Raw genomic sequence first — 21,652 nt, forward strand, 5'->3', positions numbered from 1 at the left:
GAATTTGAGTTTTTGAACATCTTCACATAGACTTTGTATCACTGGGCTGCAACTCTTAGAGCACAATAATAGAGAGCTGAATCTGACAGAGTTGCATCAGTTATAATGAGTTCAGTGGATGATTGTGGTGTAGTCGACTAAAAGGGAGGTTCAGCTGGGCTCCCAGTATCACTCCATGAACAAGCATATTTCCATATTAAATACTGAAGTTCTTTATTAGGATTCTGTCTAAACTGTAACGGAGCTGCTTGTATCATATGAGCAGCTCAGTGTCACAGACCCTCCTTCTCATTGACATTTGCACCCTTTTTTGGCACAATCTGGTCTGCAGCCATCACACCTGCAAACATAAACAGAACAATTTGCTTACATTTTAAAACACATGTGGGTTGAATTCAGTCAAATTACACTATTTTCATTAGCATTGGCATCAAAGAGTATTTTACCTGAAGAAAGGATTACAATCAGTACCACTCCTAACTAGTGAGTTGTCTTGATGGTGGTTAAGATGGTGGCGCTCCTCTGTGTGCGACAGTGTTTGTGTTTGTGTTACTAGTGACGCTATTGTCTTTTATCGTCCGGTACATAAGAGCGCATATAATCGTGAAACTTTCTTAAAATTAGGAGAATTAAGTCGTAGGAGAAAATTAAGTCGTAGGGGATATTTTGATACAAGCATTCTCAATTTGTTTCCTGAGTTACTGAGTTAATATCGGATGCTTGTTCTGGAAATGCAGAGTACATCACTCTGAAGTGTAGACCAGTGTGCAGTGTGTTATATTAAGTATAGTGTATGTTCCCCCCTCAGCTAATGAGGATAAATTACTTCATGAACTTCATGACATGGTCAGTAGACATGAGAATTCTTATCCAGATGCTGCCATTGTTATTTTAGGAGACTTTAATCATTGTGATCTTCGGAAAAGTATCCCCAAACTCCATCAGTTTGTCAACTTCCCCACAAGGGGAAATAACATCCTGGACAAATGTTACAGTAACATTAAGAATGCTTATATTGCTGTTTCCAAGCCGCATTTTGGAAAATGTGACCATCTTGCTATTCTCCTACAGCTGAATTATACCAGGAAGCTCAAAGTAAACCATGACAACGTTAGATCTGTAAGGTTGTGGTCTGATAATGCAGTGGCAGAACTGCAGGGATGTTTGCAAGTCACAGATATTAACATTTTTAAGGAAGCTACAGGAAATATGAATATGAATGAATATGCAGAGACCACTGATAATTATATTGACTGGTGCACTTCCATTTGTACTCCCTCCAGAACTATTTGGGTGATCTCCAATTAAAAGCCATGGTTTAATGCTGATAAGACAAATAAATTCATAAGCGGCACACAGATTTTAAGTCTTGAGATGCTTTTGAGTACCAGCTAGCAAGATATGAGCTTCAAAAATCCATAAGGACTGCCAAGAGAGCATATACTCAAAGGCTTGAGAGCTGTTACAAGGAAAAAAATACAAGAAGAATGTGTCAAGGAATTCAGTCAATGAACAACTATAGGAAAGGGGTGAATAGAACTGAGATCCCAGGCACCTCCCTTCTGGACATCCTCAACAGTTTTTATTCTAGATTTGACCAACAAAATGGACATACCCCTCAACAGGTCCCACACAACTTGGGGCAGGCTGCACTTCAAGTAACACATTCACAGGTTCTTAAAGCTCCGAGTAAGGTCAACTCCCACAAAACAGCGGGACCTGACTGTGTGGCCCAAAGAGTTTCTGCAGATATTCAGAATCTGAGTCAAACAGTCTCTCAGGAATGCTCTCTGTTGATGATTCTGTTTGGCAGTTTAGCAAAAAAATTATATATATATAATAAAAATATCCAATTTAATATACAAACAAAACTAAATTTTGACGAGTGGCAAATAATCTCACCAAAACCAAATGTGACTTCAACCAGACTTGTTTTTTTGTTGTAATATATACAAATAAAGAGGTAGAACAACAGATGTGTAAAAGAGATATGATAATTATTACATTTCACAATCTTTTATATTTGTCCAAAAGCATTAAAAATTAAGTAACATTTTTGAAGTAGGTTAAAAAAATTAATACTATTTCTTTCATTCTTTGCATATTTTATTTTATTTTATATAGGCTTTTTTGCTTTCAGAGAAGCAGAGGAGATAATCATATCCACGTGGTTTTCTTTACTGATTTGAATACACTTCAAATAAATAATATTTCATAAAAAATAAATACACTTATAGGTTGCACTTTATTTTACAGTACGTGTACTAACATGTACTTATAGTGTACTTACAGTGTATTTATCTAAGAAAGTTCTGGTAACACAAGGTAACTACAATGGGATAGGGTTAGGTTTAGGGGTAGGTTCAGGGTTAATACCTAGTTATTACATAGTTATTGTAATTACTATAATATGTACATAGTATGTACATGAGGAACAGGACTGTAAAATAAAGTGCTACCCACTTATAATCTATGTATTTTACAAGTAGATTTATGGAAAGAAATTGGTTGTACACCTTAATTTGTGTCAGGTTTTGTACAGTGTTCTTGTGTTTCCTGTCACTGTGGGCTTCAGAGCACAGTAGTACAGAGCAGAGTCTGATACAGCAGCAGAGAAGATCTTCAGATCCACACGTTTGATATCTTTTGTTGCTTGTTTTTCTTTTCTGAGCTTAGTAGAGAACCTGGGATCTACATCAGATGTCCTAGTCTCTGTCATACTCTCCATTATGAGCACAAGAAATTGAGGAGCAGATCCGGGAGACTGACGGTACCATTGAAGTGACTGTGTTTGTGCAGAGGAATAACTGCAGGATAAAGTAACAGTTGAACCCACTGCAGCAGATTCCTCAGATGATGAATAAATATTTAAGTGAGTAAAACTAGCAGTGTCTATAGTAGGCTATTTATGGACTACACAACATTATTTTATTATCTTTAAATTATTTTTTAAAATATTGTCTCTGGATCAGTAGTATACTCTTGAAATGAAGTAGCGGTGGTAGCGGAGAGATTTAAGGATCAGTTCTGTCTAAAAAAGATGCGATCTAATCCTGTTTACATTAAATAACTTAATTTTAACCCTGAAATGAGGGAAACTTTGGGTTTTCCATTTCAGAATGAGAGGTTTGTCAAACCCAAGAAAGCAGGGTAAGTCAAGTCCGTTTCTGAAACAGGTAACTTATACTCTGAGTCGGTTACCATGGTGAATTACTCTATGAATCTTTTCATAAAATCAGGCTCAGTAGTTCCCTCACTGAAAGTTAATTTATTTAGAATGAATGTTGGTGATCTGTTTGGTAGCTGTTGGTACAAGAAAAGTTTATGTTTGTATCGGTGGTAAAATAATTACAGTCATTTCTTCTGAAGACTGTTCAACCCTGTCCTGTCCCAAAGACACTGGAAAAATAAACAGAAAAATTAAATAATTAGAATAAATTATTAGGTAATTTATTCTAATTACTAAGTAGTACAGAGCAGAGTCTGTTACAGCAGCAGATGAAATCTCCAGATCCACATGGATTTGATCCCTTTTTTCAACTTTAACAGAGAATCTTGGATCTATCTTAGACACCTCAGGTTTTTTTGCACCACCGTAGGTGAGTACAAGAAATTCAGGTTTTGATCTTTCATACTGACGGTACCAGTGGATATTATCTGTAGCCGCAGGGGAATGACTGCAGGACAATGTAACATTTGAACCCTCTTCATAAACAACATCGTTGTTGTTTGCTTTAATGACATTCCCAAAGACTGCAACTGAAAAATAAATAATTTCTTCTTATTTAAATGTTTTAAATGAAACAGAAAAAAAATATAATTGACGAAATTATTACCTGCTCAGGCACAAAACAGAATAACTGAATGAAGATCCATTGTACATGTGTTCATTCTGAGAAGAGTCAGAATGAAAGTCTCTGAGACCCGATTCGATAATGTCAGATTCAGATCTGTGAACACAGTCCCTCCTCTCTGAGTTACATTTTACCCAAGTTCAGTTCAACAAATTCAGTTCTGTTGTTCTCTGCTGCAATTCCTAATGAATCTCTGAGAACACTGCCATCTTGTGGCACATTATAACAGGACAATGTGTTACACATAAACATTAGGCTAATTGGTGTAATAAGCCGTATTAGCATGCTTAATATACTTTGAAAGTCACATTAATTTAAAGGGGCCATAAATTACTTTTTTAGAAGTGCACTTATAATCGTAGTATTTTTTTTATTATTATTATTATTATTTTTTATAAAACATTGTCATAATTTGAAAAAAAAAAAAAAAACTTTTTTACAAAGTTTAAATGTTTATTTAAGTTTATTATAACTTCTTTCAACCCTCAAGGGCATTAGGTGCGCATACTAAAAAGGGTTATAGTTATGTCAGGTTTTTGTGCAGTGTTCTTGTGTTTCCTGTCACTGTGGGCTTCAGAGCACAGTAGTACACAGCAGAGTCTGATACAGATGCAGAGGAGATCTTCAGATCCACATGGTTTTCTTTATTGTCTTTAGTGACTTTTGCGTTGAATCTGGAATCTACATTAGACTCCTGATAATTTTTTGATTTGTCTGAGATGAGCACTATGAACTGAGGAGCTGATCCAGGATACTGACGGTACCAGTGAAGATTGTATGCAGATGAATAACTGCAGGATAATGTAACACTTGAACCCTCCTCAGCAAACTCCAAAATTTTGGTAGGTTTAATTTCATTTCCATACGTTGCATCTGCCAGAGTAGATCAAATATTTGATGAACTGTGTATTGTAATATAAAGGAATACACTTTATACATAATTTAGATGCAAATGACTAAATACTTCAATACTTACATGCAAAGACAGAAAGCAGAATGACAGAATGGAGATTCATTGTGTGTGTTTCTTATGCTCTCTCTAACAGAAGTTTAACAAGATCACATCAGGTATCAGTGCTTTAAACCCCACCTCTTCCAGAGAACTCTTTGAGAGAGAAGATCAGATCTGTTTCATACACCACTGTGTCATTCGATTACCATTCATGTCCTATTGTACCCTCTTGTGGTAACTTACTAACTCTGTTGTATGATAGAAAACCTCAGATCTCAATATACAGATTATGATCTGGAATAATTCTTCAAACTTCTTAAAGTTCTCTGTTTAAATTCTCTGTTTATATTTTCATATTAGAAACGGAATTAATTTAGGTTTGCAGTTTATTTTTCATTGTACTAAAACAGTTATTCATTAGGCACAACTGTACAACTGACAACAGCAGTAAAAGTGACATGAATATGATTAAAACATCCTTAATAACTGTATCAGGATTAACATCATTTAAAATACAGTCAGTCAATGATAGACCAGTGGGTTATAGTATAATTTTAGGGTAATCCAAATTGATTAATGCTTTTGAAAAGAATTAGGTACTTACTAGGAGTAATGTGTCAATTAAATTAAAATTGGGACATACTGGAAATTTGATTTATCACAGGAAAACTTTCTTTAAGAGAAATGTAATGTACTGTAAGGAAGTAGTGAATCATTCTGCTATATTTTGTTTCCTTTCATTACCCTTTCAGTAACCACACACAGGTGAATAATAGATTGTGGGTTTGATGTGACTTACCATCAAAGTGAAAAATGAATTAGAGTTTTTGTACAGCTTCACATAGACTTTGTATCACTGGGCTACTGCTCTTAGAGCACAATAATAGAGAGCTGAATCTGACAGAGTTACACCAGTGATAGTGAGTTCAGTGGGGGATTGTGTAGTCATACGAAACCTTCCACTACTTGATTGTGCATAATACACTAAAATTTTAATCTCTTCATTAGGATACTGTCTGTACCAATACAAATATGAATAACCACTGCTTGTATATGAGCAGCTGAGGGCGGCATTCTCATCTTCCTTTATGACAACAGCATCTTTGTTTGGCCAAATCTGGTCTGCAGTCATCGCACCTAAAATAAACGAACAACAACAACAATAATAATAATAATAATAATAATATCTCAAAATATTTAATTAATACCACTGTAATAAAAATAAAAAGAGTCAACTATACCTGAAGTCAGAATTAAAATCAGCAGCAGGTGTTTCTCCATGATAACTAGGTCAGATCAGGTGTGTGTTAATGTTGTCTGTGCTCTGAGCTGTAGATCTGTGTTACTGTGAGTCTCTGCAGGTTCACTCTCAAACACACTGGAACTTCCTGCTTTCTGTGTGATGATATCATCTGCTGCTTCTCATGTTTTTGCCCCACCACTGGTTAAAGGAAAGCATTTGCAACTGCAGAAAAGCATACATTATTTATAGAGCAGATGATTTTGATGACATATACAATTTTTTTTATTATTAGTTAACCAATAATATCAACAGTGATATTATACATTTTGTATTATTATTATTACCACAGTCAATGTCACAAATATGATTAGTGACCTGAAAAATACTTTTAAATCTTAAATGTTTTATTTAGTTGTCATAAATTGTATTGTTTTGTATATTTCAAAGTGTAAATGTGTATATAATAAGCATATGCTTATGTGTTTGTAAGTACAGGTATTTGGTATTTTCGCCTAAATTTGTCGTACTCAAATTCAAATGTTTATCCTACACACATACAAAGGAGAAAAAAAAAAGTTTAATTGTAAAGAAAACCATTTAAACTACAATATATGAGTGTAATTCTTTATAAATAACATTATATATGTTTCAAATATTACAATAAACACAAAAAAACATAGACGCTTTTTGACTTTTTTTTAAAACTCTAATTAAGGTTCTATTAGGAATAGCTCTTTGTAATGTACTTTTACACCTCTACACTTCTGTGTTTGATGTGGTTCAGTTTCATAGAGAAAATTGAATTTGAGTTTTTGTACGGCTTCACAAAGACTTGCTATCAGGTTTATCAGGATCAATATGCCTAATGAATCAATCCCTGTGGATTGTGTATGGCCAAACATTCCAGTACTATTTATTTGCAGGGTTTTTGTACAGTGTTGTTGTGTTTCCTGTGACTGTGGGCCTCAGAGCACAGTAGTACACAGCAGAGTCAGACACACGCACATCTTTGATCATCAGTGGAACTGTTTTTGATGTTGAATTCAGTGTTGCAGAAAATCTCTTCTTAAAATCAGGCTCAGTAGTTCCCTCACCGTAAGTTAATTTATTTAGAATGAATGTTGGTGATCTGTTTGGTAGCTGTTGGTACCAGAAGAGGTATGGGGCTGTATCAGTGGTAATATATTTACACCATACAATAACTTGAGCTCCTTCACTCGCAGTCATTTCTTCTGAAGACTGTTCAACCCTGTCCTGTCCAGATGACACTGGAAAAATAAACAGAAAAAGTCAATCATTAGCATAAATTATTAGGAAGGTAAGTGTAAACATTTAGTAACCTATATTTATGTAAACCGTTTTGCTGTAAAAGTATACAGAAACAAAAATGTGCTTACCATCAAAATATATTATGAAGCACATAGATATCAAATCCCATCTAAACATAGTTGATCTAGGTAAAAGAACAGAGAATTCACTTAGCTCTGCTTTCAAAAACTTTGGGCTCATCTCACAGAGCTTTAAATGTTTGTATCATGTCACATGATATACTCATAATGACCCCTAGTGGATAAAGTTTGAAAATGCTAAACAGATGATGCAAACTGAACACTCTCTGTTCAAGTGTTTTTGAACAGATGCTTAAACTCCACTATGTTTATGTTATTATTCTGTATATTGTAAAGCTATTTGCTCACTTATTTTAGTAATAACTGAATAAATTAAGAATAAAGTAACTGAATAAATGCATCTAAAGTAGATTTTTATGATCTTATGAGTTTGATCTCTTTGAATATGGCTGTTTTATAAAATGTCATGAAGACCCAGAGAGGCATCTTTTAGGTGTATCTTTGTATGTCTTCTTTTCTGTTATGACTTTTTTATGTTGAGAATGAAAATCCATGTATATAATACTACTTTTTGATGATTAGAAAAGTGTTCCCTGTTGTAACTAGCAGATATGGAGGTTGGTCATGTAGATGCAATGATGTGTGTCAGGTTTTTTGTACAGTGTTGTTGTGTTTCCTGTGACTGTGGGCCTCAGAGCACAGTAGTACAGAGCAGAGTCAGACACATGTAGGTTCTTGATTGTCAGTGGAACTGAATCTGATGACACTTTAGAGTCAAATCTCTTCTGGAACTGAGCATCATTATCTTTACCTCCATATTTGTTTCTCCTCAGCATGTATTTAGGAAAGTCATTTTCTTTCTGGATGTACCAGAAAAGTTCTGGTTGTGGTGAAGTTGTTTTATATTTGCATTGTAATGTTACTGATCTTTGTTCGAATTCAGAGATGTGTCGATCTGGCTGATCAACACTGTCTTCTCCATGACACTCTGTAAACAAAAAAAATAAATAAATGAAACAAACGTTTAATAAGGTTATAAAACTGTTTGACGTAATCATGAACATACTCCCCAACTTACCTTGATAAACTGATGCAAAAATGAACAACTTCAGCAACATAGGAGTTATCATTTTTACATGTGACTGAAACAGGAGAAAAACGAAATCATTCATTCAATCATTTGTTTCAGTAAGAAATAGGATGCTTCATAAGGAGGAGAGGTTAAACAGATAAGGGAAATTAAAAAAAAAAAGATTTTAAGTGGTGTGTATACTGCCCTCTTCAGGACATTATTGCAAAGAGATTTTAGTGAGTTAGTTTTGTATTTATTGTTCAGTAGCATATGACAGAACAATAACAATTAACACCGTGTTCCCAATTTCAGCATTCAGTTATTAATAATCTTCAGTTATTAAGGGGTCAAAAAGTGGTTAATAAGCAATACATGAATTATAACTACTGCATAAGTATTATTTAGTAAAATATGTCCTCTAAAAATACAAAATATTAAATAAAAAAAATTATCCAACTAAAATATAGAATACCGTAACTATCTCATTTAAATGAAATAAAGGAAAAGGTCATTTTTGACCAACACACACTTTGTTGTTGCAGACTGTTTTTTGTTTGTTTGTTTATTTGTTTTTTCATTAGAGGAAGCATTAAGTTAACATAGCAACAGGTAAGATTAAAATAAACAAACTTTAACTGTAAAATCTATTTCATATTCATTTATATGTGGCTGACAGTTACTGTACATTATCCCATATAGATCGAAATGACTAGGTGAAAAGGGTCCTCCTGGGATCATGTTGAGCCCACCAGTTTACGAAACACATTTGTGCATTACAGATGCAACACAGTGTAACAGGTTTTTGTACAGTGTTCACGTGTTTCCTTTCACTGTGGGCTCCAGAGCACAGTAGTACAGAGCAGAGTCAGATACAGCAGTAGAGGAGATCTCCAGATCCACACGTTTGATTTCTTTTGTAGCTTTTGAATACAGGCGAAGATCAGGCTCAGATTTATTTAAATATTCATTTAAAAGAAGCAGGAATTCTGGTTTTGCTCCAACATACTGGCGATACCACTGGAGAGAGTTAACATTGCCAGTGCTGGAACTGTAATTACAAGACAGAGTCACATTTTTACCCTCAACAACATATTTTTCTGAAGACAATGGTTGTACTGTATCAGCAAAAGACGTTTCTGTGGAAAAGAAAAGAATCCCAATTAATCAAGCAGCACATTAGTATAACAGATCTGGATTTTATTTTATTTTTAATTTTTTGCTGTTGCTTTCATAATGAACATATTGAGTACATATGAGTATCTCTTACCAGTGAAAAGTAGAATTATCATCCAGGTAAAGACAAACATGATGTCTTCAGAGAGACAGTAATGGTAAAAACAGTATCTGAATAACTTGACTCTCTCTCACACTCTGAACAGTGTGAATAAACTCCGCCCACTGTTGGAGTGTTTGATTTCTAAAAATAGGAAATATAATGTGTGAATGTGTGTATATTTAATATCATTTATTATTAATATCCACATAATAATTTATCAAGCACATGTGCTTTTGTATTTGCTGGGGTTAATCAGTTGCTGAGGCTAATGGTCAAGCCAAGGGTAGTGGAATTATGTAAACTAACTTATAAAAAATTATCATATTAGTGATATTTAAAAATAAAAATATATATAATTATACTAATAATGTCATAATTTTGAAACCAATTTGGTTGGATGCAATCTGTGTTTTTTTTTTTTTTTTTTGTATGATATTATACTGACATACATATAGCCTAATTGAAAATTATGAAAAATAAATTAAAAATTAAAATGTATTAATAAGAAGGTAGGAGAGATTGAAATTAAGTTGTGTGTTGCACTGAAGAAACAATGAAACGTGATACTCTTTTCATATTATTATTTTAATTTAATTTTAATTTAAGTTTTGTAACATGCCTAATTCAGACTGACACAGGTGTTACCACATATTTTATTACATTAAGAGCTGGATAGATTGTGGTTTTGATTGTGGTTTTCACTAGATATTTTCAAAGTGAAAAGAGCTTCAGGTTTTTGTACGACATGTCTCATGTTTTGTATCACTGGGCTCCAACTCTTAGAGCACAATAATAGAGAGCTGAATCTGACAGACGTACATCAGTAATAGTGAGTTCAGTGAATGTGTGTGTTGTAGCTGAATGAAACCGATCATCAGAGGTGTCTTCGTAACCACCTGATGACCGTGCATATTTGTATAATACGAATTGTGGTTTTTTGTTGGCATACTGTCTGTACCAGTAAAGACACACATAATCACTACTCGTACTATATGAGCAGCTCAGTTTGACAGTTTCTGTTTCTTTAGAAGATTTTTCTGTCCCTTTATCTGGATCAATGTTATCTCCTACCACCAAACCTGTCAACAAAAAGCACATACAATCAAAATATTAATAAACAAATAATAAACAAATAAATGAAATAATATTGTAAATACTATTGACTTTTTATTAAACCAGCAATCAGTCAATTAAATCATATAGCTTTTGGGGTTTTATGTTTTAAAACTCAGCCGTTCAGCAAATAATGTACCTGTTCCCACAATGAGTATCAGTATAAAGCATCTGTCCATGTTCAGTCAGATCAGTTCAGTTCTCTGTTGAGTCTCTCAGTGCACTGAGCTGTAAGTCACTGCAGATCTGTCAGAAACACACACAGGAACTTCCTGTAAAAGGCATGGCTTGCATATTGGACTGTTTGATTTCCCCATATTTCTCATCATGGAAAATCAACTGGTGAAAATATATTAAATATTTTGCAGTTGTATAGTCTTATTTTTTTGTATATATAATATCATTTGGAAATATAATAGCATTAAATCCATGTGAATGTGTGTGAAGTGTGAACACTGCCATTCTGTGGCATGAATGAATCTGTCCCTTATATTGCACACACACGGATCATTTGAGTATTTATAAGTTTGTCACATTTGACTGTTTTATGAATTACAGGATAACCTAAATTCATTTGTCAACAAATGGATAATATTGTAGGGATTTAATTGACTTACTTTTAGACTGTTCCTTTGTTTTTGATTTACCAGTAGACTGATTAAATGAGTTTTCTAACTTTTGATTTAGGTAACTGCCTGAGATTTATTCATTGGTCCTGTTATTTCTTTGACGTATTATTATAATGGGTAGTTACCACTTTCTCATTGTCTTTTTCTCTTTCTCTGTGTTCCTCTCCTCTCCCATTGTAACAGGTTTTTGTAGGAAACTGATGTGTTTCCTGTCACTGTGGGCTGCAGGGCAAAGTAGTACAGAGCAGAGTCTGATACAGCAGCAGAGGAGATCTCCAGATCCACATGGATTTGATCCCTTTTTTCAACTTTAACCAAGAATCTTGGATCTACACCAGACACCTCATCTTTTTTTTTGCACTAGCGAAGGACTGTACAAGAAATTCAGGTTTTGATATTTCATACTGACGGTACCAGTGGATATAATCTGTAGCTGCTGGGGAATGACTGCAGGACATTGTAACATTTGAACCCTCCTCATAAACAACATCTGTGTTTTTTGGTTTGATGTCATTTGCAAAGACTGCAGCTGAAAGAGAAAACATTTATTCTAAATGAAATAGGTCTATTTTAAATAAAGCATAAAAATGTATAATTAACCAAATAAATACCTGCTAATGCACAAAACAGAATAATTGAATGAAGATCCATTGTACACGTGTTCACTCTGAGAAGAGTCAGAATGAAAGTCTCTGAGACACGATTTGATCATGTCAGATCTGTGAACACAGTCCCTCCTCTCTGAGTTACATTTTACCCAAGTTCAGTTCCACAAATTCAGTTCTGTTGTTCTCTGCTGCAATTCCTAATGAATCTCTGAGAACACTGCCATCTTGTTGCACATTATAACAGGACAATGAGTTGCGCATGATAATCCATGAAACAGAAACTACATACTACTTTTGTATTAATGTAGTGTAATAAGCAGTACTAACATGCTTAATATACTTTTAAAGTCACATTAATTTAAAGGGATCACAAAATGTGTTTTGTAAGGTGCACTCATAATTAATTTATTTTTAATCAAAAACAGTCATAATTGAAATATAAATGGGAATTTTCTACCATAAATTTAGCCCTTTGATTTAAGCTCTGTTGGAAGGGATATGTCTGCGTTGAGAATTCAGTTTAAACACGTGGAACTGTTTTGAAAACATTTACTGTGATTTTACTATAACAGCCACCAAAATTAACTAAATGTAAAAAGTGTTGATTATAGCATTTTATTTAGAACTACTCCTCTTCTATCAAAAGTTGCAGCGTTGCACTCTAGCCATCATATCAGAAAGACTTTTACCAAATATATATATATATATATATATATATATATATATATATATATATATATATATATATATATATAAATGCTGTTAGCAATTACATTGTAAAATGAACTTTTCACTTACTGTACAGTACATAGGATATAATAACGTAAATGTCGGTTAAGGAGTGGATAAACACTTAATAATTAAAAATACATTTTTTTATTTTATGAATGTTATTAGCCGCGTTTCCACTGGCGAGCTTAAACCTGGCGCTAGTGCGTGCCAGGGCCAGTCGCGTTTCCACTGTCACTTCCGGGGTTTTTTGGCCCGTTTTTTGGCCTGGCTCAGCGCTGCAGATCATTTTAGTGAGATAACAGCTTTAACACACCTGTATGAATGATAAAATAGAGATATTATCATTCATTCTAAATGTGATGGCTACTGGGGCTAATAAACAGAAACAGATTCGACTGAATAAGCAGGCTATTTTCATAAGCGTTAAAAATAAATAAATAAAATAGAAATACGTGTATTTATGTGTGATTAATTTTGAGTCCTGATAAATTAAATCAATATGATTAATGTACCACTCATTCTACATCGATGCTTTTGAATTTGAATATATAACAAAGCATGCAAACAAACGGCCGCTCTTATCATGTTCGTTTTGTGATCATGCATGTTCCAGTGACTAATTTCTTAGTTTTCTGATACTGTAACTTCTCTTTTTTGGTGAAATAATGAGGTTGCTCCTGAGAGGTGTGTAAAGGGCGTGTTTAGTGACGCGCAGCGGAGCTTCAGGCTCGACTATGGAAACCCTGCACTATTCTGGCCTCGGTGCTACTGGCCCGAGGCTATGAGCCCCGCCAGGCCCCGCTTTAAGCCCTGGCTCGCACTGGCCCGACAGTGGAAATGCGGCTGTTGTTGTGGTACAGAAGTCAATATCACAGAGATTGTTGAGTCATATTCACATAATTGAGCACTTCCTCTGTTCTTGTCTGAGTGTTGAGTGTGTTTCAGTCACTGTGGACCTCAGAGCACAGAAGTACACAGCAGAGTCAGACACACGCAGATTCTTGATCATCAATGGAACTGAATCTGACGACACTTCAGAGTCAAATCTCTCCTGGAACTGAGCATCATTATCTTCACTTCCATATTTATTTCTCCTCAGTATGTATTTGGGAAAGTCATCTGCTCTTTGGATGTACCAGAAGTGGTCCGGTTGTGATGAAGCGGTTTTAAATTTGCATTGCAATGTTACTGGTTTTCCTTCAAATTCAGTGACGTCCTGATCTGGCTGATCAACACTCTCTTCTCCATGACACTCTGTAAAGACAGTAAAAACAATTTAACTGTAAAAATGCAAGTATGGTTATAAAACTGTTTTAAGTAATTATAAAATGACAAATTCCCCCACTTACCATAAAAAACTGATGCAAAAATTAACAATTTCAACAACATAGGTGTTATCATTTTACAACAGAAGAAAAAGTTCATTCGTTCATTCAGTTTCAGTAGTAAATGAGATGGTTCTTAGAAGGAGAAGAGAGTTTAAACAAACAAACTAGTAATTGTAGTGCATTTATACTGCCCTCTTCAGGATATTATTATAAAGAGATTTTACCAGAATGAGTTTTATGAGAATATTCAATAGCAGTAATATTTAACACTGTGTTCCCAATGTCAACATTCAGTTATTGAAAATAATCACTTCTGATAAAATTAATGATTGTACTTACATTGCATTTGCAATTGTGTACGTAGCCTACAGAATGTGCAGAGCAAAGATCACAGGTGATGTGAACAGTCCAATTCTGTGGAAATATGGGAGCTTTATGCTGTTCTGTGCACATAGATTTAAAGTGTGCTTGTTTTGTTTTTTTAATCTCCTGAAATGTTTTAGTGCTATTATATGAGTGTTTCACCCTCAAATCCTACTGTATTTCTGACTATCATGAGGAGACCATTGTTTTATTTTAGTCAGGGGGTGACTCTGAGCTAAAGTTGAGCCTCAGGTTCGAATGAGATTTAAAGGCTGTTAATATTTCTATGTTCTGTATCACTGTGTTGTGTTTGTTTCTGTTTTTTGTTTAGAAGATAACTGAGCCTTTAAATATCCTTTAGAAATGTTTTACAAGGCATAACTAGTCCTCACTTTAGATGAGCTCACATAAATAGTTAACTGACCACTACTAAATGCTTTATAACAACCTGAATTTACTACATTTCTTGTGATCTTATGAATCACTGGCAACTACTAGTTTATTATTATTTACAACTGGTTTGTAAATAATGCTATACTTCATTGAGAAATGATAAATTGATCATGAATAAAGTATGAAATTACACAGTATAGATATGCTTTTAAATCAAGAATAAAGTATTTATATCTGTATTTATAAACTGATTATTACTGTCTATTAATGCTTTATAAATTATGAATTATCTGTTTACTAATGCTTAATTAATGATTAATAGTGTGCAGTTATTATAAAGTGTTACCGATTTATTGAAAAGAAAAATTGTACAAATTCATCTGTGTCAGGTTTTTGTAAAGTGTTCTTGTGTTTCTTGTGACTGTGGGCCATGATATACTTCTTTGTGAAAATAAATGTAATGCATTAAAATGATGAAACTTACATGCTAAAGCAGAAAGCAGAATACCTAAATGGACCATCATATGTGTGCTTATAGTCTGAACTTGAATGATCTAATGACACAGTCCCTGTCAGATTCAGCAACATATCCTCACAGATATACTTCACTTCCTCACCAAAAAAGGCAATACATTTCAGAAGAATTTTTTTTGTCATCGTCTCCTTTTTGAATACAGTTGCTTCATAAAATGTTACAAAGACCCAGAGTAGTTTTTGGATTTATCTCTGATAATTTTGATTAGATTTCTTTTCTGAATACAGGCAAAGATCAGACTCAGATTGGCTTCAATTTCAGCTACAAGAAATAGAAACTCTCAGAGGGTTTGCTCTGAGATTCTGGTTTTACCACTGGAGAGAGTTAACAGTGACATATTCAGAAGTAAAGACAATAAGAAATAAAGGCAAGTTACCAACTGCAAGTAAATAGTTTACATTAAGCTTTACATAAAAACTGAAATATTAGCAAAATATTATGATGATTAACAGTCTGAGTTTATGATTATGATGAGCCAGTCTTTTTTTTTTCTCTGTGTGTTTGCACAGGTTAAACACATGGGGAGAGCTTGTATGTATAACAGGATACACTTTTGCCTCAAGGTGGCAAGGATGTGCATTCATCATCATCAAAAAATAAAAAAATAAAATAAAAAAAGCAAAACAGGTTTCCATTTATAATTTTTGATTTTTATTTTATTTATACATTTTACTGATCACCTTAAATTAAAAGAAAAAGGAATTTGTTGAATAAACATACATTTAATACTGTATTCATGCAAGGAACTAATGACACATTAAAACTCAATATATGTTAATGTTTTCTTTCTGGTTTATTTTTATGCCGTAAATTAATCTACTTCACAGGTGTGGCCACAAACTTTATTACATTCAGGGCTGGATAGATTGTGGTTTTGATTGTGGTTTTCACTATTAGTTCAAAGTGAAAAGAGCTTCAGGATACAAGTTTCATGTTTTGTATCACTGGGCTCCTACTCTTAGAGCACAATAATAGAGAGCTGAATCTGACAGAGTTACACCAGTAATAATGAGTTCAGTGGATGTCTGTGCTGTAGTTGCATCAAACCGATTATCAGCCGTGTTTGCAGCACTCTGTGATCGAGCACCTTTATATGCTAAAAACATAATTTTCCCGTGTAGATACTGTCTGTACCAGTAAAGAAGAACATTATTGCTGGTTGTACTGTACGAGCAGCTCAGCTTAACAGTTTCTGTTTCTTTTGTGATAACATTTTTCTCTTTATCTGGATCAATACTGTCCCCGGACACCAAACCTGTGAACAAAAAGCAAAATATAAACCAAACACATTTCCAATACAAGACACCGCGGAAACAGTAAAGATGACTAAAAGAAGTTTGTTAAACCATTAATAATAATTAATGTACCTGTTCCCATAATAAAAATGAGAAAAAAGTATCTGTCCATGTTGAATAAGATCAGCTCAGTTCTTTCTTGAGCCTGTCAATGTTCTGCACTGTGTGAGACACTGAAGGTTATAAGACACACAGGAACTTCCTGCTCGCTGTAACATGATGCTGTTTGCTTTGAATACATCTAATAATATATCTAGATCCATGTGTGCATTTTCTCAAGAGCAGCCATGTGGTACAAATGTGCTTGCACGGTGTGATTATCATTTAACACTTTTTATAGCATATAGAACCTACTGTATTATATTACTTGAAAAAAGTAACGTGCATGCAGAGTGAAAGACAGTACTGTATGCTGTATACATTTCATGATGTCAATTTAAGAATATATGATCTATATTCTTGCTCACTCTCCCTGGGTAAAGGGTTTTTGTAGAGAGCTGATGTGTTTCCTGTCACTGTGGGCCTCAGAGCACAGTAATACAGAGCAGAGTCTGATACAGCAGCAGAAGAGATGATCAGATCCACATGCTTTTGTTCCCGGTTAGTGAGTTTAACTGAGAATCTTGGATCTACATCAGACTTTTTGGTGTTTGTTGCACCATCAAAGATGAACTCAAGAAATTCAGGAGCTGATCCGGGATACTGACGGTACCAGAATAGATCATCTGCAGAGGAATAACTACAGGATAATGTAACATTTGAACCCTCCTCAGCAGAAAGCTCTGTTTCATCTGGTGTGATGTTTCCAGAGACAGCAGCTGAAAAAGATGAGATAGATTTTAATAACATCTGTTTTAATTAAGCTAATCATTAAAAATTTATCAATTTGTATATTAATATACATACATGCCAGACTATAGAAGAGAATAACTGAAAATACATCCATTATGCAGTGCAGTGTGTTCACTGGAAGACTGAATTGTTTCTACTCCAGTCTGATTTGATTAGATTGTGTCAGATCTGTGTAGACCCTCCTCTCTATTTACATTTCACTCCTGGGGAACAGAAGAAAGATACAATCAGTTACAATCTAATGTTTTCTCCTGATTTCCATGCATTATGGATGGGTGTAATATGTTGTACTACAACAGAAAATTTATTTATGATGATTAGGGTAATTTCTATTATTATGAGGGTAATTCATGTAATTCTGCACATTTTTGTTGATTGTAGCTCAGTATTATATGCTGTCTTTACAATTACAGGGAATATAATATTATTGGATTAGATTTGTATACTTTTAATACTGTTTTTGCAACTTATTACATTCCGTAATTAAATATTTGTGATTTCTCGAACTGTAAATGCACTCAACACTTCAAGATTTTAGTATGGTGTGTAAAACATATTGACTCATTCTTTAATATATTTAAATGTTCTCTTATTAATGTCCTCCTATAAATACATTTGTCTCCTCAGATGTGTCAGGTTTTTGTACAGTGTTCTTGTGTTTCCTGTCACTGTGGGCGTCAGAGCACAGTAGTATAAAGCAGAGTCAGTCACTTTAGCAGAGGAGATCTCCAGATCCACATGGTTTTGCTTTTCTTTGTTGGGTTTAGCAGTGAATCTGGGATCTACATCAGAATTCTTAGCTTCTGTTGCTCGATATGTGATGGTTACAAGGAATTCAGGAGCTGATCCGGGATACTGACGGTACCAGAATAAAGAACGTGCAGATGAATAACTGCAGGATAATATAACACTTGAACCCTCAACAGCAAACTCCTCAGTTTTAGTTGGTCTGATTTCATTTCCATACACAGTACCTGCAAAAAAATAAATCAATGTTTACAAACGTAGATATTTTAGTGAATCAAGTGTGATCAATGATTTATTCAGTGGTATGAATACTGTATGAATAATGCAACAAAATTAAATACTTACATGTAAAGAAAAAGAGCAGAATTATAGAACAGCGTACCATTGTCTGTTTTCACTAATGCAGCTTAAATGAGCTCTACAACAGGCACTGAAGAGTTTTTAACAAGATCACAATAAGTGTCAATGTTTAGAGCTCCACCTCCTCCAGCAGAAATATAACACATTTCAAAAGTCTTGAAAATTTAAGATAATATATTACAGTCTTGATTCCCCAAACACATATACACATGAACGTTTTTAATTGTTTTCTTATCCTTTGTAATGAATACATTCTGAAAAGATAAAAGAGCAAACTTTGTGATGGAGGTTGATGATTATTCATTATGAACAGTTGTGGAAAAACAGAGGTATTTATATCCTTTTGCTGGTGTGCGATCATTACTGAGCTGCTCATTTCGGTTAACATGATGGAGAAATTTAAGGTCCACTCAAATGTGGCATGTAACCAAACCTTTGCAGCTTAAAGTTTTGATGTATTCTGGTCATTGAAAATATAGCAGCATTTGTGTTATGCTGTTATTACTGTGTTGTAAAATATCTAAAGTTATAACAATAGTAGAACAAAACAGTAAACAGCAGAAAAATATGAAAATATGCTAAAAATATGAAGATATTAAATGATTTGCTGTAATTATTATAAATCATGTAATGTAGGCATTTAATGTAGTGTTAATGTTATTAATATGCGTAAAGAAATACTGATATTCATTTCACATTTGTTAAGTATAGGGACAGATTTCAAGATTTGTATTGTACAGCAGGAATTTGTAGAGCATACATTTGTAGAAATTGCTAAGTTTGCTGTCATTGTGGGCATCAGTGCACAGTAGTACATGGCAGAGTCTGTTACTTCAGCATCAGAAATCTCCAGGCTCACAAGATTTGTGTCTACTTTTAAGGAGGAAGTGAGTTTGTGGAACCTTGTAGGTAAATCCAAGACAGGAACTCTGGGTAGAATCTAGAATACTGACGATACCATTGCAGGTTAGTTAAAGCTCCTTTTAACTCTTTATAATAACTATTATAATAATAACTATTAATCATTAATTAAGCATTAGTAAACAGATAATTCATAATTTATAAAGCATTAATAGACATTAATAAGCAGTCTATAATTACATATATAAATGCTTTATTCTTGTAATTTTATTGTTATACTTTATTCATGATCAATTTATCATTTCTCAATGAATTATATCATTATTTACAAACCAGTTATTTAGGAGTTGCCAGTGATTCATATTATCACAAGAAATTGTAAGTAAATGTAGTAAATTCAGGTAGTTATAAAGCATTTAGTAGTGGTCAGTTAACTATTTATGTGAGCTCATCTAAAGTGAGGACTAGTTATGCTTTGTAAAGCATAAAGGATTTTTAAAGGCTCAGTTATCTTCTAAACAGAAAAAAGAAACAAACACAACACAGTGATACAGAACATAGAAATATTAACAGCCTTTAAATCTCATTTGTAAAAGCTTTATAAGGCATAAATAGTCCTCACTTTAGATGAGCTCAAAAAATAGTTAACTAACAACCACATGTTTTAGATCTACCTGAATTAACCCTGAATTACAGTTGAAAACATGTTAATAAACCATTTATTAACACTCTAAGTAACTATTACTGTATATCTGAATAATAAGATGTATGAATGCACATTTAAATAGTTTATCAATAATTGACTTGATAATTGAATTGATCTTATGAACCACCGACAACTCCTTTTGGTTTGTAAATAATGCTATACTTAATTTAGAAATGCTAAATTGATCATTAATAAAGTATGAAAAAACAATGATTAAATACATTATAGATATGCTTTTAAATCAGGTATAAAGCATTTATATGTGTATTTATAAACTGCTTATAAATTTCCATTAATGCTTTATAAATGATGAACTAACTGTTTCCTAATGCTTATCTAATGATTAATAGTGTGCAGTTATTATAAAGTGTTACCAAGCTCCCTCATATTTGCAGGAAAACATTATTTTCTTGTCCAACACTGTGGCCTTACTGACTGTGCCAATGTGCCACCTGGAAAACATACAAATATATAATATATTTCATCAAATTGAATTTGTATCATTAACATTATTTAACAAAATCAGTCAAAAAATATGTAAACCACATTATTTGTACAAATGTTTAAAAGTCATAAGTAAACCTCACTTACTTTTTATCAACAGTAGCAGAAGAAGAGCACAAGGATTAATCATGTTTGCACTATGAGAAGTTTTTTCACTTTTTTTCACTTTTTTTTCAGGCTCCTACTCATTACTGCACAGAATGGAAACACAGCATTGAAATGAACTGTACTAAGGTGATCAGTATTTGAGTTCAATTATAAAAGAAATCTAGTAAATATTTTTAAGTTTATTTACAGCCATTTACTGTTTTGATTTATAGTATACAGCTGTTGCTTTTTTATATTTTTTTAATAAATGAGTCGGTTATAATATGGCTATGTAACACTCATTTACATTTTATCTGCCAGAGGCACTTACAGAGCTTATGCATGAATGCTGAGGGTATATTGCCCTCTTCTGGTCCCCAATAGGGTTATGTAATAAACGTGCATTCTTCAACAAAACAATGTAGGTTATTGTGTTTTTTGGTTAATGGAGCCTGGGTTTTACCTACACATTCACATATCATTACAAAGGCAAATAAGTTATTCAATTTTACACAAACTCAGTAATGCAGTAACTTGTTCAATAACTCATAATTTAACTCCTTAAAGAACAGCTCATTAAATGTAACGTTGAGTGCATGTCGCCCTCTTCTGGTGTTTCATGTCTTTCTGCTCATGCATACTACACATTCAAAAAAAGATTTCAATAGCAATACCCAGATTTGTGATGATTATATATTTTAGCGGCATGAGGTATATGAAATCATCTGAAACCAAAAGTAATGGAAAATAAATACAAATGTAAATATAACCAATTTAAATTTAGATCATGTAA

General features: G+C 33.5%; 2 gene segments (V, D, J or C); both read right to left on the reverse strand.

Moving 5' to 3' along the window:
• Positions 1-272: 272 nt before the first annotated feature.
• On the reverse strand, positions 273-6,087 carry LOC127951464 (immunoglobulin heavy variable 3-64D-like). The segment is given in 3 exon segments: positions 273-340; positions 4,437-4,727; positions 6,048-6,087. Coding segments are annotated over 3 exon segments (399 nt in total).
• Positions 6,088-16,388: 10,301 nt separating this feature from the next.
• Positions 16,389-21,652, reverse strand: part of LOC127950636 (T cell receptor alpha variable 5-like) — a 29,797-nt gene continuing 24,533 nt past the window's right edge. Inside the window, 3 exon segments of the V gene segment in view lie at positions 16,389-16,432; positions 16,613-16,702; positions 17,210-17,560. Coding sequence covers positions 16,389-16,432; positions 16,613-16,702; positions 17,210-17,560 — 485 coding nt within the window.

The sequence above is a fragment of the Carassius gibelio genome, chromosome B2, assembly GCF_023724105.1.
Source record: "Carassius gibelio isolate Cgi1373 ecotype wild population from Czech Republic chromosome B2, carGib1.2-hapl.c, whole genome shotgun sequence".
NCBI lineage: Eukaryota > Metazoa > Chordata > Actinopteri > Cypriniformes > Cyprinidae > Carassius > Carassius gibelio.